The 16989-nt window shown below is 35.6% G+C and overlaps 1 protein-coding gene across 1 annotated transcript in view; it reads left to right on the top strand.

Annotated features, from left to right (window-relative positions):
• The window catches only part of LOC106132572 (semaphorin-1A), a 298048-nt gene extending 281299 nt beyond the window's left edge, over window positions 1–16749 (top strand). Inside the window, exons 4-17 of the mRNA XM_060949553.1 lie at window positions 1382–1577; window positions 7806–7910; window positions 9843–9931; window positions 10380–10521; window positions 10771–10973; window positions 11185–11330; window positions 11449–11531; window positions 11625–11853; window positions 12452–12600; window positions 12688–12813; window positions 12914–13124; window positions 13285–13486; window positions 14227–14371; window positions 14858–16749. Of these exons, the coding sequence (XP_060805536.1) occupies window positions 1382–1577; window positions 7806–7910; window positions 9843–9931; window positions 10380–10521; window positions 10771–10973; window positions 11185–11330; window positions 11449–11531; window positions 11625–11853; window positions 12452–12600; window positions 12688–12813; window positions 12914–13124; window positions 13285–13486; window positions 14227–14298 (1953 nt within the window). The 3' untranslated portion in view covers window positions 14299–14371; window positions 14858–16749. The remainder of the gene's footprint in view (window positions 1–1381; window positions 1578–7805; window positions 7911–9842; window positions 9932–10379; window positions 10522–10770; window positions 10974–11184; window positions 11331–11448; window positions 11532–11624; window positions 11854–12451; window positions 12601–12687; window positions 12814–12913; window positions 13125–13284; window positions 13487–14226; window positions 14372–14857) is intronic.
• Window positions 16750–16989: the final 240 nt, after the last annotated feature.

Raw genomic sequence — 16989 nt, 5'->3', positions numbered from 1 at the left:
TGGAAAGATTTATACTTTTATTTATAAAATACCTTTTTGAACTTAGGGTTCTTCTTTAAGGCGAAAGGTAGCAGCTATCTCGCCTGTTGCTATCTGTTACGGTTCGACTGGTAGGTAATGTAAGGCATTATCTACAACATTTTTTCTTATTGTACATTAATTAAGTCAAAATAAATATCTCTTATGCTTGCGGTTCATTAAGCCATCTAAACGTGACCTTAGTCTGCTTTGTGTATTGGCTCTGTCTAACTTATCACTACTTTATATATTATTAAGTCCCCGTATTTTCTCTGTCTGTATGTATGCGCTAATCTCAGAAAGTTGTGGACCGATTTTGTACCTATTAATAATGTTGGAAAGAGGGATTTCTAAGAAAATTTAACCGACCCGTATGAAGCCGGGGCTGGGTAAGAGATAAAGATGTCATGTTTGTAGGTACATATATGTAATGAAAAATAGGCATAATTTTCTAACAACCGAGGAAGTATAAGTATAGACTACTATTCTTCTTCTTACTATAATTAAAAAAATCTTAAGTATTACATCATTGAAGATAAAGTTAAACATATCCACAAGTTACTTACTCGTTCATAAAATTTCAGACGTGTGCTTGCCAAGGTATATCAACCGAACAAAATATTTATCTCTTTAACAAAATCACCTTGAAAACGCTCATAGCAACATATGTATTCCGTAACCTTTGGATTAAATCGTGCCTCTATATATGTATATGTGTCGAAATTCTGGTTCATATGCTCCCGACATAAAGGTACCGCTCCCAACATCCTCTCCGATTCATTGAACCGATACCCGCGCCCATTTACCGATCAAAATTTGCAGTTTCGTGTCCCTCCCCTCCCCTCCTCACCCCCCACCCGCATCCAGTAGCATGGAAAACTTCGTAAGAAAGCCAAAAGGCCAATGCAGGCGAAAAAGACGATTTCTTTGCTCGTATTGTTTAGAAATCCGTTTGTCTTGCACAGACGTTTTGGGCTAGAACTAATTGATCGCTGTTCTTGTTTGTCTGAAAGATGCTTGGGTAGTAATTGTTGTATAACAGGCTCCTTTTTTTCAATGTTTCTAATGATATAGTACTTTGTTATTAAATTATATTATAATTACCTACAAATCACACTTTTCAAAAGAGTAATAATATACTGTGTTACTATTAAACCACTCTACCACTTATCCTGGCGTTAGTCAAAGTTGCGTCCACGCCTCTCTGGAGAGAAGCCGGAGATACGTCTTTACCCATGATTCTGAATTGGGTAATTCGTATTTTTACATGAAACACCTGCCGTCAGACATTCGCAACATTTTTTTTTTGTTTAACCAGAAAAATATTAGGAATGCCTCAAAAAAACATTTTTATTTATTACAGGAGAGCTGCCAAAACTACATCCGAGTGCTGGTCTCCCTAGGGACCGGTCGGCTGCTGGTCTGCGGGACCAACAGCTTCAGACCGTTCTGTAGGGAGTACAGCGTCCAACGGGACTCCTACCAGATGGAGCGGGAACGGTCGGGACAGGCGGTCTGTCCGTACGACCCGGAGCATAACTCTACTGCTGTTTACGCGGGTAAGTTCGTTGGTTTGAATTTGAAATTTGAATCAGGACATTACTTTCCCTAAAGATTTCTACCATCACCGGTTGGAAGTGGAGAAGTGCATCTAGTATTTTATCGCATCTTTCAGCAGGGTTACATATCCAAAGGTTAAAAACTAGGAAAAATATAAATATTTAAGGGGGTTCCCAAACGACAAACGTTGCTTATTTAAAAAATTAGGTTGCTCGAAACTGATAACGGCAACAGACTTAAAATATTCACAAAACTTTAAGTTATATATGGTACGGAACCCTTCGTGCACGAGTCCTACTCTGCACTTGGCCAGTTTTTTTACTCTCAGATTATGTCATGTAGTATAATATATACCTACCGTTGGCTAAATCAAACGTAACGTGACTCGTAGCTTTTCGTAGCATTACATCAGCAGCGTAACACTGACGTAGCTGACTCGTAGCACCGACATATTTGAATCGTAGTACTGACTACTACTGGTCTAATAGCTCATTACTATTTACCTATAAAGTGTTTATAGAATGTTACGACAAATACCATTTTGTGTTCTTTAACATAACTAAGCTATTAGTAACCCCAGAGAAGATCGGACAAATAGGATACAAGTCTTTTCTCTTTTCCTCCTGGCTTTAGTCCCGGATGCATCCTCACCGCTCTGGAGAGGAGCCCGAGGTACGTCTTTGACCATGAATCCTGGATTGGGTGAGTCTGGTTTTTACACGAAGCGACTCCCATCTGACCTCCGCAACCTTTGCAGGGGAACCTAATCCATATTGGATCCAGTTGCCTCAATGTGTTTGTTACGTCACGATGTTTTCCCTCACCGTAAAACAACAGGCAATTATATTCGTGTAAACTAATACAATATGTAGAAATTACAGAATTCTATTTGTATGTAAATAACTAATGCGGCAGTTATATTTATTAACTAAACTAAGCTCTGCAATCGCTTAATCCAATTAATGATATCGCATATCGAGGTACTAGGTTAACATGAGCAGTGCGGAGTTGCATTAATTCACTAATAGCATCACTGGATGGACCATGGCCAATGACGTGAATTATTCAAGTACGCTGGATCAAAATATCTTTCTGTAAACATAAAAGAGAACACCGAGAGATACATACATATAGTCACGTCTATATCCCTTGCGGGGTAGGCAAAGCCAATATCCTTAAAATGACTTATGGGCCAAGTTCAGATTTTTGCCATGATAATAGAATAGATTATAGATCACTATTTGAATAGAGATTCAAATAGTGACAGGTCACCTTTTATGACATCCCATGAGAAAGAGAAAGAGTGGTCCTTTTGTTTTTTTATTGGTGCCGGGAACCACACGGCAAGATTTGATTTTTGGCATATGTTTCTTATATGATCCATATGTTCGCAGTTTTCCTTCTATAAAATGACTGCTAATTTTGATTTTATTCTAAATTTTGCTATCAAAAGAGCAAACATAAAACTTTCCTTGGACATCCACGCCAATATGAGCGCAATCAGTGTTAAAAGATCGAAAATGAATATGGAGGCATTTTCACATCGCCAATTCAAAGTCCAGAGTACATCCCAGGTCAGTGACTAGGGCCAATTAGTTACTTGTTTCCTCGGCGATTTATGTTAGCCTGGTACTGCGGGCTGCTTTTCTCGGAATACCGCTCAGGTTTCTTTGTGAGTTCATGTTACTTGTTAAAATAATGCTGTAGAAAATTTTCAGATAACGTGTTTTTCTATTTTTAGAACTGCAGTTTTAATTATGGAATTATTCTGCGCATTTCCTTATTTCTATTTACCACGTATAGTGAACAACCACGTTCCATTTTTCGTTGTCATAGTACACTTGGTTAAACGCTGACATGTTCCTATGTGTTTGAATAAAGACCTTACACGCAATGGTAAAAAATTATGATTATATTACATGTGTAATTATCTGAAACAAATAGCTGAACGTGGCCATTCAGTCTTTTCAAGACTATTGGCTCTGTCTACCCCGCAAGGCATATAGACGTGACCATATGTATGTATGTATATATGTGTAATTATCTACCCTATTTATTTATACGAATAATGGTCCCAAAACTTTTTTAATAAATATATAAATATATACGGGACAAATTACACTGATTGAGATAGCGTCGAAGTAACTTCGAGACTATATTTACCATATCGAATATATCTACCACTCAGCAAAGCAGACTGACCACTACCCTTAAACAAGCGATTAATCGATGAAAAGTCTAGACATTATTCCACCACTCAATTTCCATCTTTATCACTCACCACATAGGGTCGAAATCCTTTGAAAACATTTGGGCAATTGGTTTTCGTCCAGTGATACGTGAAACAGCTTCATTGTACTTATAGTGTCGTAAAATTGGCTGGGTTATCGTAAAATGTTCTTGTGAAGGCTACATTTTGCATGGAGTGAACACATTTTATGTCGTGTGTTATATTTGCCGTTAAACTGTTCAGCAGTTTGGCAATGGAAAAATACTGTAATTAGATATAAGTTTTTCTGAATAAATAAATAAATAAATAAAATAAATATGTCTTCGATATAGGCTTATCTGGGCATCGGTAATGCGTTTAAAAAGGGGAAACTGGTTGTGAAGTCCTACACCCAGAAACTTCTTTGGGTTGTGCAATGTACTTTGTGATACAAAGATTGTATATTTACAACTGAAAATATATACGCCAACACAACTGAATATATATAACCCGCCAAAAGAAAAAGGTCACTAATTTTAATATGTCCACAGTGTCAAAAGTCCACATTACCTTTATGACTACACATCTTATTGCATTATCATTTAACATGAACTATTAATAATTATGCGAGTTGCTGTCGTATACTAAAAGTAAACCAATTTTAGCATTAACGGCTAAAATAAAACAAAATTTCTGAAATAGTGTCATGTTGCTGTCTCATCTATCAAATACTTTAAAATGAACAGAACCATTAGCTTTTAAGTACAAAGCCTGGAGAGCCTTACCCATGGAGTGCCGACCCATCTTATAAATCCTACCATCATTAGCTCATCTGACCCTTCTATGTATGGTCACATGTGCTGAAGGACTATTCATCCTGTTATAGGAAAATTAGGAAAAGGGGCGTCTTTTTCATATCAATTGAACCCATTTTTGCATTTAACACACAATAGGCCCTCGTTGTTACGCTGAAAGAACTCCAATGGGCGTTTTGTAACGTGCCAATTTATGTTTTTAACGGCTTGGGATAGATTCGATGCGAGGAGATGTGTTTTAGACGCGTTCACAGTCTAAATTTAAGAGAGCGCCACTTATCACAACATTCAGGTAAAAGCATTTGTCTTCCAATGTTTATTTTCTAACGGATTAACTTAAGAATTAAGACAGGCGTGGAAATAGACGAAAATTTGGTTTATTTTTATTTTTGTGCTTAGTTCATTTTACATTTTATTTTAGCTACGAATTATTCGTTGTTTTTCTGTCCAGTGACTTCAGTGCGAACTACATTTTTTATGTTATTACTTAATTATAGCTTAATTATATGTTTTTGTACATTACTTAAATACATATATGTATATAAAACTCTTTCGTTACTGAGTGACAAACGGACAACGCACAGCCGAAACTACCGAGCGTAAAAAGTTGAAATTTGGCATAATAATTCCTTAGAGAGCAATAAGAGAGAATTTCTAGAAATTCCCACGGGAACGTAAGTTAACGGGTGCATTCGTTATACGCCGGCCGTACTTGATTATAAAAAAAAATGGTTAAGATGAGTGTTTTGACAACTTGTGAGTGAGAAATATACTTAATTTCTACTCTTTTCAGATTAATAGTATGTAGATTTAACCACGTAGAGACTGTATTTAATAGACTCATAAATTTTCTTTTTTAATATTGAGCTCACTTAAATTAAGACAAATTATGGCAGTAACCGTTCAAATACTCCCTCATTCCCATGCACTATCCATTACCGCCATGCTGTCCCTTTGTGCAATTTTCTTTGCATTAACGCATCGGTATCCCCTCGTAAATTCCCACTCATTTATCACCGGCGTTCTAAGAGATAAATTTGTCTGTCTGTATCTACGCACAGTTTGTATCATAAAGCAAGGATCACGGAGTAGGGTGGACTTTTTTGCGTTGTACGGTCGCTACAGGGTTAAGAAGCAAGGGAGACGAATAGTAAAATTTTGTTAGTTTAAACGTTAACTTAATATAGTCACGAATCAAGACTGTCAATCTGAATGCAAGCAAAAAAGGAAGATATATTTAAAAATATCGATTAACCATAAATTTTTGTATAAGAAACCTCGTTTGATAATTGTTGTTTGTACCATAAGTAAGCTTTTCCTCTGTTATCATAAAAAAAATCATAAATGTTGTTAAATAGTCATATTATTCAAACTTTCATTATACCATATTTACAAAAACTCACGCCTCTGTCCCAGAGAAAGATAGACAGAAACTACATCTTTCTATTATTACTTTACACTTGCCAGTTTCACATATCACTTTACAGAATTACGAACTAATTAAGTGGCTCCCTCTATTTACCACATAGTAAAGCTATTTACACAACAGCGGAGTGCGTGGGACCCCGCGCGGCTCCCTAGGGCGTCGCTGCACTTAATTGAACCAGATCAATAGGAGATAACTAAGCGTGGACGTAATGGTCTTGTGGAAATACTGGGCCGTGTAGTACATGTATGTACGTGTGTGCAGACCTTTATGTTTAGAATGTAAGTATTTCAAAGGTATAATGTTACCTCAGCGTAAACAACTCGAAGTGATGTTCTATTTATAAACCTTACGATTCGTCTTTTAGGAAGAATTAACAATAGCAACCCGTCGATGGAAGTTAAAAATAGTTACTTATATGTCAATGTAGGAATGTCAATTCCGTCTATATTAACTTAGGCTGTTAGTCTTGTACTATTATTCCTTCTACCCCGTAAATGATAACCTGAAAGACGTTGATATGTGTGTGTATGTATGTATGTAAGGTGGCATGAACGAAATTTGCGTGGGCTGAACGATCGTGCCCTAAGGCCGTTTCAGTCGTCAGGAAAGGCCATAAACTTGATGCCTCCGTCAAGGGTGCGTTGGTTATTGAGAAATACCGACGTTCAGGCCTCGTTTGGTTACGAATATGATCCCATATTGTATCAAATTCATGAGTTCATTAAAGCATAAAATGTTTAGCTCGATATTGTTTTAAACATCACTATTCATAGTAATTATCGGACAACGAAGACTTAGGATGTATGTATGTGGAACTTTTTAAAGTGCAACAACGACGGGCTTATCCCAAAATTCTTATAACAAATAATTAAAAAAGAAACCGGGGCTTACATATAAGTTTCAGAGACAAGAATATGGCCACCTTGCCACATTAATTTTACACTAATAATTTCGTGAAAAACCAAAATTAGTTTGAAAAAATTTCAATTTAACCCTCAATCGTCAACACTGTTTTGAAATATCCATGTGCTAAATATTGCGATATGGCTAATTTATTCCCACCAGTTATCGCCTGACGCTAGTCACGTTCGGTTCAACGCAATGTGTTAGTGATCGCGGCTATTGAATTATTGGTTTTCGGATTTTCGACGAGAGCCGGCTGGGCCCTGAATGAACTACAACGTAGATTAGTTTGATGATTTATTACATCAGAACGTATTACATAAGTCTATGTATTTCGGCTAATGGATTTTAAGTAAAAGACAATTATGATATGCCTTTCAAAATGAAAATTTATTTATGTACTAAAAATAAATTTATTTATTTATTTAGATCAACCGATCTTAGTTACACTTATTTGTTCAATAAAAGAGTAGAACTCCAGTAGTAACATAGATTACATTTCTATTTGGACATCCAAAACAAAAAGAAAATTAGGTCGGTGACGAAACCTCGGGAAAAATCTAGTTTTGTATACTACATCTAGTATCGCATCACATTTAGTTTTTGTACTGTATAAAATGTACCTCATATTTTCTTAGTCCTGAAAATATTCCCATATTCTTCTTGAATAGGTTTAGACTTCTGAATCATTTATTCACAAGAGGTGGCTTTGCAAAACGGCACCTTACTATACTTACAAGGGCACTAACTCTCAAAGGGATAAATTCTTACAAAGAAAACCTCAAGTCTTGCAGAGAATGTATTATAAAGCAGCATTTTTTTTTAAACTTCTACATATTTTTAAACTAAATATTGTTATTCTTATTTTCAGATAGCGAGTTATACTCGGGTACAGTTGCGGACTTCAGTGGGATGGAACCCATCATTTATCGGGAGCCTTTACAAACGGAACCCTATGACTCAATGACTTTAAATGGTAAGTTAATAAAAAAGTTCTAAGAGACCAGATTCTTTCTTATATGAACGTGAACCAATTTCTACTTATTACATTATTTCATTTATTTATCGGACGAAGAGGAAAGTTAAAGCATATCAAGAGAACAGTCATGTGTTTTATATATATTTAACTATAGTTTACCTTCTATAACGGGTTTAATGTTGACAGCAAAGGCATATAAGTAAACTCTTCGTGGTGTGACAAAAATTGGCAACGCCATTGCCTTGGGAATCGTAGCAAAACATGCATACGGTATTCATTTATGCGAACCTACCAACATATTATCGGTATCCATAATTTGTAATGTCATATACAATGTGACGTGGTCGGTGCAAAGTTATTAGCGTGACACTGCATTGAATTTGCATGTAGATGGCGACATCACGCATTAACGTCAGGAAATGTAATGAAAATCACATGATGATTAGTTGTGTGGAATATTATACGTTTGAAACTGATCAGTGGATATATTATTTATGTAACTAAATTTCAACAAGTATTGAATATGTAAATAAAATTAAAACTAGAATATGTAGTTTTAATATTTTGAAAAAAAACCTAGCAAATATCCTAATATCGGTTATGAACCTATTTAAATTTAGTATAACTACTTCAAATAAAAGCCAAAGATAGTACCTATAGCAACATTTTATATATATCAACTACCATGGGGCTCTCTTGGACATGTGGTAGTCCCTATCTGCCAAGTTAATTGAAATATTTAATTCTAAGTTAGAATCTAATTGCTTACATCCGTTACTAAACTACGGATATGTGTGCAACTGCTGTGTAGTACTATTATAAAATAATGAGAATCAGAACTATTTCGCTCAGTTGCTGCGTCGCATAAAATTCATGCTTCATTGTTCTTGATATTGTAAGTTTAGGCTAAATCATCATTACTGTGTTTAATTGAAATCATGCTTTTTTGTTTATTTGAAGAAAAATTTAATTAAAGAGAAAAACAATTAAATTGTTAACTTTCCGATACCAGCCACTTAGTCTAAAAATTCAGCAAACGTAATTTGAAAAAAAAATTGTTAAGCTGCCGACTCGTATCTGGAGTGAGAAAATTAAAATTCGAGCAATGATTAGTTCTTCAATCTATTCATTCTTTAATGTATAATACTGAACATCGCCTATTTACATTGCTCGCCAACTATGCTGTTTACGCGTCCGTCACAGCCGATTACTTCCGAATGCCTGTCAGACATACATCCGTCAATTTAATTGAATTTAACTACGGTTTCGCCGGGACTGTCAGACTGACGTTTGACGTGTCAACAGTCGGTAAATCGGATTAGGATGGGATTAGAATTATCGACGCGGCATTGATAGGGTTAACATTACAGTCACTATGCGAAGGGTATGATTACATTATATGTATTTAATAATGTTAACGTGTAGACTGACATTATATTTAAAGTATTTACTAAACTATTTTCTATTACTGTAGCATCTAACTGGTTAAACTATTACTCGTATTGTCATATTTTAATTGCAATGTTTAATACGTTATTAAAATTGAAATTTCCGAACTGCTTTTAAATTGTACGTACAATATAAACTGTCCGCTGATGATAGGTAGTAATGATAAATTTATTTCTTATAATATTATATAACTAAATATCTGTTTAGTTACACAGTATTAGATACTTACAAAAGAACGTCGTCATATGCCGTAACAAAGAGGTTCTAAAAACTTTCCTGAAATAATTATTAAAATATTATGTGAGACAACAATTTAATTAATTATTTCAGCAGAGTTTTCGAAAGTATGGCATAAAGATATCATATTCAAAATACGTTGATTCCAAAAATTGTATTACCGTATGTTAAATTCGATGAAATAAACGTAAATTATTGATTTGCGTATCTTGTCCGGAAAGTTAATCAAAGTTTTCGTTTCAGCTCCCGATTTCGTGAATTCCCTAGTACACGGTAACTTCGTGTACTTCTTCTTCAGAGAAACAGCAGTCGAGTACATCAACTGTGGGAAGGTAAAGTAAATTCTGAATTAAATGAAATAACAGCAATCTTATTAGTTTACTTACTTTTGCGCTGAAGTTTTAATTTACTACTTTACAATTGCAACAAAAAAAATTATATCCTTATTATCAATTAACATTTTTTGCTATCTGTATACAGGGTTGAATCAAGATGATGATATTTGGTTGGCTTTATAGCTCAAATTTAACCAAAAATTTTGTGTTTTGCTTTCAAACCGTGATAAGATTTGGTATTTCAGTGCTTTTCTCCATTCGCGATGATGATGAAAGAAATGGAATGGTCCTTGTTTACTTAGCCACGACATGACATCAGCCATGATCTATAGGGAGGTTAAAACAAGTCTTGTGATTTTGGCTCTGTCTTCTCAAGAGACCGTGATTTATGTTAATGAATATTATGCAGAAGAAATGAATTTTATACTTTATTAACCTATTACAGTCGGTGTTTTCTCGCGTGGCGCGAGTCTGTCGGGATGACCGCGGTGGGCCGCACCGCTTTAAACAAAGATGGACGTCGTTTTTGAAGTCAAGGCTCAACTGCTCCGTAGCCGGGGACTTCCCTTTTTACTTCAATGAAATACGTAAGTAATCATTATTTTATTTTTAAATTTTTCTGACGGTATGTTCTTTGATCGGCAAATACGTTTTTAATAGGAAAAAGAAAATATGTATCTCTACTGGCCAGCAAATTAGTTAGATTGCTAAGAGGTGATTCAAAGACTTATGAAATATGCAGACCGGTTCCAACTGGTCTGGTTAAAATTCTTCAAGGAGGCCTCCAGTGAACTTCTTGCAACTCATACGATTAATATCCATTTTTATCTTTTCAGAATCAACAACGGAATTAATAGAAGGTGTCTACGGTGGCCTCAATGCCCAGCTTATCTACGGCACCTTCACGACTCCTCCTAATAGTATATCTGGCAGTGCTGTATGCGCGTTCAGCATGCAAGATATTGCTGACACTTTCGAAGGCACATTCAAGGAACAGAGCGCTATCAACTCTAACTGGCTGCCTGTCAATAGTGCTAAGGTATGGAAGTTTAAACATGACTTAGTTTTGATCGTTGTAGTCTAATAGTTCAATTATTAATGATGCACTTATACTTTTAAATTTATCAAATAAGGTAATCATTGGTGTACTAATCAATCTTCATCACACACACATATATACACTTATTTTGTCCTTGTAATATCTGTAAGACTGAAGTTTACTAACTTGACTTTTTTTATTTAACCTCTAGGTTCCTGAACCGCGTCCCGGAACTTGTCATAACGATTCGAGACTATTGCCAGACCAGACTCTTAATTTCATCAAAGCACATGCTTTAATGGACGAGTCTGTGCCTGCCTTCTTTGGAGAACCTATTGTGATTAGGACCAGTTTCCAGTAAGTACTAAATAACCGTTTCATTGTCTAAACAAAAAAAAAATACTCCATAGCAGCGTAATGACAATCCTAAACTATTGTAATTTCATTAGTTCTATAACATCGTTTTGATTTTCAGCTATCGATTTACGCAAATTGCCGTAGATCCACAAGTGAAAACACCTGGAGGGAAAGCATACGATGTTTTGTTCATTGGCACAGGTAATCATTAATAAATGCCCTAACTTAAGTGAAACAAAGTATGATTGTAATTCTTAACAGAATTCTTTATACATAATTTTCAATCTGTTACAGATAATGGTAAAATTATAAAAGCCATCAACGCCATATCATATGACTCCAATAAAAGGGCAGTGCCAGTCGTAATAGAAGAACTGCAAGCCTTTGCCGCGGGCTCGCCTGTTAGGGCTTTGAGAGTCGCAAGAGCAGGCAGAGACGCAGCAAGACTTATTGCCGTCTCAGATAGAGAAGTGCTTAGTCTCAGATTGCATAGGTGTTCTAGTGACAAAATCAGTTCATGCTCGTAAGTAAAAAAACTCATATTGCAAAATTACTTCATTTTTCAGATAGCTTATTACTATAATATTTTATATACTATAAAACAAAACGTGTATATATATATATATATATATATATATATATATTTAAATACACATATACTTATTATTATATACCAAATTTGAAAAAATAAAATTTACTCATCGTAACAACTTTATAACACAGCACGCTAGTCACATCTAGTCGTGCTTATCTTTGTATTATTGCGATCATAAAACATCGCTGCTTAGTACCAGTGTTTGGTGAGCCGTCCGGTTGTAATGATTACCTTACTACCCTACATGTTTTTTTTATTTTTTATTATTAATTATAAACTAAACTTGTTTGTCAATTTACCTTTAAATGTACTTATACTGCATCTTGCACGCAACGACATACCTACATTTGTATATTCTAAGCCTAGATTCTAAGTTCTCATGTAAGTGAATATTTTTCTTATGAGAATAAAGATTTCTTTAACCCGAAAATTGCTAATATTGAATCGACTTATACTTTGACGTTATACTTTCTTTTTAAACTATGGTGCGTATGAAAACTTATGGCCAACTACAATTTGTTTGCAGTGAATGCGTAGCACTTCAAGACCCATACTGCGCCTGGGATAAGCAAGCTGGACGGTGTAGAGCCTTCTCACATGGAGTTAGCAGATGGCTTGACGAAAGCTCTTTCTATCAGAGCGTCAGCACTGGCAGCCACGCTGCTTGTCCTCATAGTAAGTCACTCTTGTACTTCTTTAAAGTATCATGACACTAACAAACGACTTCCCAAATACATATTCATATAATTGTTGTAATTCTAGGTAAAGATGCAGGAGCTGTTGGTGGTTTAAGTTCTGGACTCTATGATGACGCGAGAGAAAATAAAGGAGAAGTTATAAACATTGTACAAGATAAAGATGGCAAAGGGAGCAACAGCAATAACGAAGGTAACGATAAAGTATTACTATTGAACAAAAAACTTTCATTAAAGACCTACAGATCAGTTTTTAATTTCAGTTTGAATAAAAAATATTGAAAATTCTTTAGGTCCAGAAGTATTGGCAGCTGATCCTCCGCCAGCTGCATACTCAGTAGAAACCCTGGCTTTGGCCGTAGCAGCTGGAGCATTGGCTGCCTTGGGCGCTGGGTTTGCCGCTGGTTACATCTGTGGTCGACGATGCAAGAAAGATGATGACGACAACATGCCGTATCCCGATACGGAGTATGAATATTTTGAACAGAGACAGAATATAAACAGGTTAGTGTTTGATTTCTTACAATTTATTCTATCATGTACCCAAAGCGATTGCAACGAAATCAAGCCAATGCCGGAAAGTGTCATCTTTTGTTAAGTTACATATATTAATGAAATGAGTTTTAACTATAATAAAATATTTACACATTAATTTAATTTACAGAATTCAAGCAGAACCCAAGCTTCTTCAACAAGTTGAAGAAGTGACGTACGCAGAACCAGTACTAGCTCCTCAACCAAAACCTGCGTCACCTCGAGCAACTCTCCGCAAGCACCCGCCATACCACCCTCACCACGAAACGTTATTCCAGTTCCAACCTGACGCCTACCGCCGCGACAACTTCGGGACGCTCCGCTCTCATCAGGTTAATGTCAGTTGTGATCTTTTCTCTTCTATTGCATGGCTTTATCTTCATATAAATATTTCCTTATAGGTAATCTATATTTTAAAGGTGATTCGATTAGTTAAGATCTTATTTTGTAACATTCTTTATGAGATATCTCAAATCATTTATTACTTAAGTATTGTTGTTAATATTCTTTTTACTCTATACATGATTAAATTTTATGTAAGTAATAATATCATGTTTACCCTGTTACTTTAATATACCTAGATATTTTAAATGATATTACAATACCTACATATTAACAATGTAATTGTATCACACATTTGCACGTATAAAAACACCGCTCATTCTTTCTTCACCCTTTCACTAATATATTTCCATTTTTTTATAATAAATCTATCATCTATTGTGTTACCATTGCTTTGTCATAAATCCATTAAATTTTTCATCATCATTTCATTGCACCAGATTGATGTGTACGAGAATAATAATATCGTTAAAATAAACTAGATGGCCTTTGTATTAGAAACAATAATAACATATTTTATTTAAAAAAATATTGATGTAATTACTTTTACAAATATCTTATCCAAAAGTTAATTGGGATATTGTTTTTCTGCTACTTTTCACTACTTCAATAATTCACTCATTAATTTTCACGTACACTTCGAACTGGTGTTAACCACTAATCATATCCATTAACCCGCACGCATATTCACATTAGCATGTCAGTTAACGCAGGAATATTCGGACCGCAGGGCGATGGCTACCGGCGCGGCAACGACAATGGTTTCTCGACCACGCGCTCAGTGAAGAAGGTGTACCTCTGAGAAACAAGCGGGGCGGACGCGCGCGAACAAATGCATCATCATAAGCATAATACGCACCACCACCACACGTTGGGTTAGTAATTATTATTTTAATCATTGGAATTTTTATATATATGTAGCCGTAATACATTAGTACAAAGTAATATCTAGAGCTATATCAAGTCGTTTCTTTTAATTTTTGATAAAATTAGCTTTTCTAAAATCGATCTTCTTTTTTTCTTAAGGTCTACAAACAAAATTTGTAATTTTTTTTAATATTTTATAATTTGAAATAATGCTTTATCCTACTACTATTATAAAGGCGAAAGTTTGTATGGATGTTTGTTACTCTTTCACGCAAAAACTACTGAACCGATTACCATGAAATTTGGTATGTAGGTAGCTGAAGACCCAGAATAACACATAGGCTACTTTTTATCCCAGAGTTCCCGCGGGATTGATAGGGTTTCCATGCGGACGAAGTCGCGGGCGGCCTCTAGTTTTTTTCATAATTCATAGCTTGACAAACGCATACCTACCAATATTACGATACATCCAATCAAAATCTTTACTTCCACAGTGTCGCAGCGCAGCAGCGGCTCGGGCTCCGGGTCGGCGTCAGGCGGAGGCTCGTCGTCATCCCCGTCGCCGCCGTCGTCATCGCCGTCGCCGTCCGGCGAGCGCCCCCCCACGCCGCCGCCCCCCGCGCCGCAGCCCTGCGCCTACATCTACCGTAACTAGCGCGTCGCCCCGCACTCTCCACGGCATCACTTTCTCGCCCCTACGTTTTGAACGGACCGAAGTGCCAGTGACCGTTCCCAATTCGAAAATGACTGTGGACTTTGACATTCCAAATTCGAATGTTCCAATCGTGTTGTATCCTGGCTCGAACTACCCTCCTAGTAGATAACGACCGACTTCGTACAAGAAGATTGCCTATGCATTGTATAAATTATACTTTCCACGCGCGTTGATCGCGCTTTGAGAAAAACAAAATTATGTCGACTATTATGTGGAAATATAAATTGTCACAGATCGATATGTGATGAAAAACTTTCTTCCATGAAATAAATATACGTACCGGTGATAATTCGTTATCTAAATCGATCCTCCCGATCGGGAGAAAAGTGACAAAAATATGTATTTTTTTTAAAAGACGGAACAATATTATCGATTGATGTATGTGAGATGAATAATGTAACAAATTGTAGATTGTTTAGATTATACATAGTTTACAGATAATTTAGGTGAATATATAAGTTTTTGTTGGTAACATGTTGATGAATAGTTAATGTAAAGTTGGGAACAGCATTGCAGTTTCCCTTAATTGCAAACTATGTAAATCTAGGTCTTAGACTACGGTTTTCCATTGTTACACATCTCAAGTAATTTTAGTTCGTAATAAAGCTGTAAAAACAGACTAAGGAAAACTGCAATGTGTTCGCCAATCGCTTTTTTACATACCTACTATTTGTAGTTACTATGTCATTAAGTATAGGAATGATTCTCTTATTCTAAAGTTCTAGTGTTACTATAACTCGACAAAACTAATGGCGGCGCTGTAATCAAACGTAGTACAATCCTTGAAGATATCGAGGAGGATTCGTGACTCGCCTTATACCAGTGTCCGGCTCATAAGTGTTGCCTCGTTATAATAGATTAAACGATGATTATAACATTATAGTTGAAACCAATGAACATTAAATGACACAAAATATGATATAAATTATATTTACCATGTATAAATGATATTATGTAAAGTTCTGATACTTATTCATTCATTAAAAAGTGCTTCTTATGGGTGTATCTAGATTATTAGGAGATCGTTTTGATAATTATTCGATAATGTTATAGATTTAGCTATTATGTATACATAGATACATAGTGTTAAGGTGGGCATTGTGATGCCACATTGCCAATTTAGATTGTTGGTGCATCATCGTGAGGTTACGGCGTGTAACTGTGATCATTATGTACATTCTGTGACACGAAAGACATCTCCGTTTTAGTCTACTGTCGTCTAAATTAAAATTTCCAGAAAAGTGGGCCAAACGTTATAAATCCTTTTTCGATAAAGACGTTCCTGTTGCTATTTTGTAATACGTGAAAGAAATTCGGTATGTAATTCTTTATAGGCTTTTCCATTATTTTCTAAACTAGCTAGGCTTTGTTTTACACTGAGTAATGAATAGTGTTCAAACTCATCTTCGCTCATTGTTGACAATTGAATGTGTGTAAAGAAAATGTCAATTCTATTTGTAATGACTTAGTGCCTAAGTATGTGTGGCAAGATTGTATTTTGTACATTACAAGAATTCGGTTTTTCTTTTGTACTGACGAAAGCGCGGACGTTAGATCCTCTAGATTAGTAAATAAAGTATCTAGATGACATTGTTATTACCCACTTTCTGAAATCTTTAATGAGTCTGGTGAATTAAAATTCACCAAAATTACGCCCTAATTACAAACGGTACCTACACATAAACATAAAACCCAATTACTAAAAATCGCTACATCCATAGTGACACAAGTGTACAGTGCGCTATATAGAAAATTATACCACTACTATACTGCATGTACTTTTCCTCTGGTCCACTGTACACAAATAGGTAGGTTCACGCATGTTATTTGGAAGTAAAGCACTTATTAGAGTTATCAGTCAGTGGGCAAGCCAATTTTATACGCCATAATAATGACCGGCATTCTTTAGAC

The sequence above is a fragment of the Amyelois transitella genome, chromosome 19, assembly GCF_032362555.1.
Source record: "Amyelois transitella isolate CPQ chromosome 19, ilAmyTran1.1, whole genome shotgun sequence".
Classification (NCBI taxonomy): Eukaryota; Metazoa; Arthropoda; class Insecta; order Lepidoptera; family Pyralidae; genus Amyelois; species Amyelois transitella.
The sequence above is the reverse complement of the archived record's forward strand: the minus strand, read 5'-3'. Positions and strand labels throughout refer to the sequence as shown.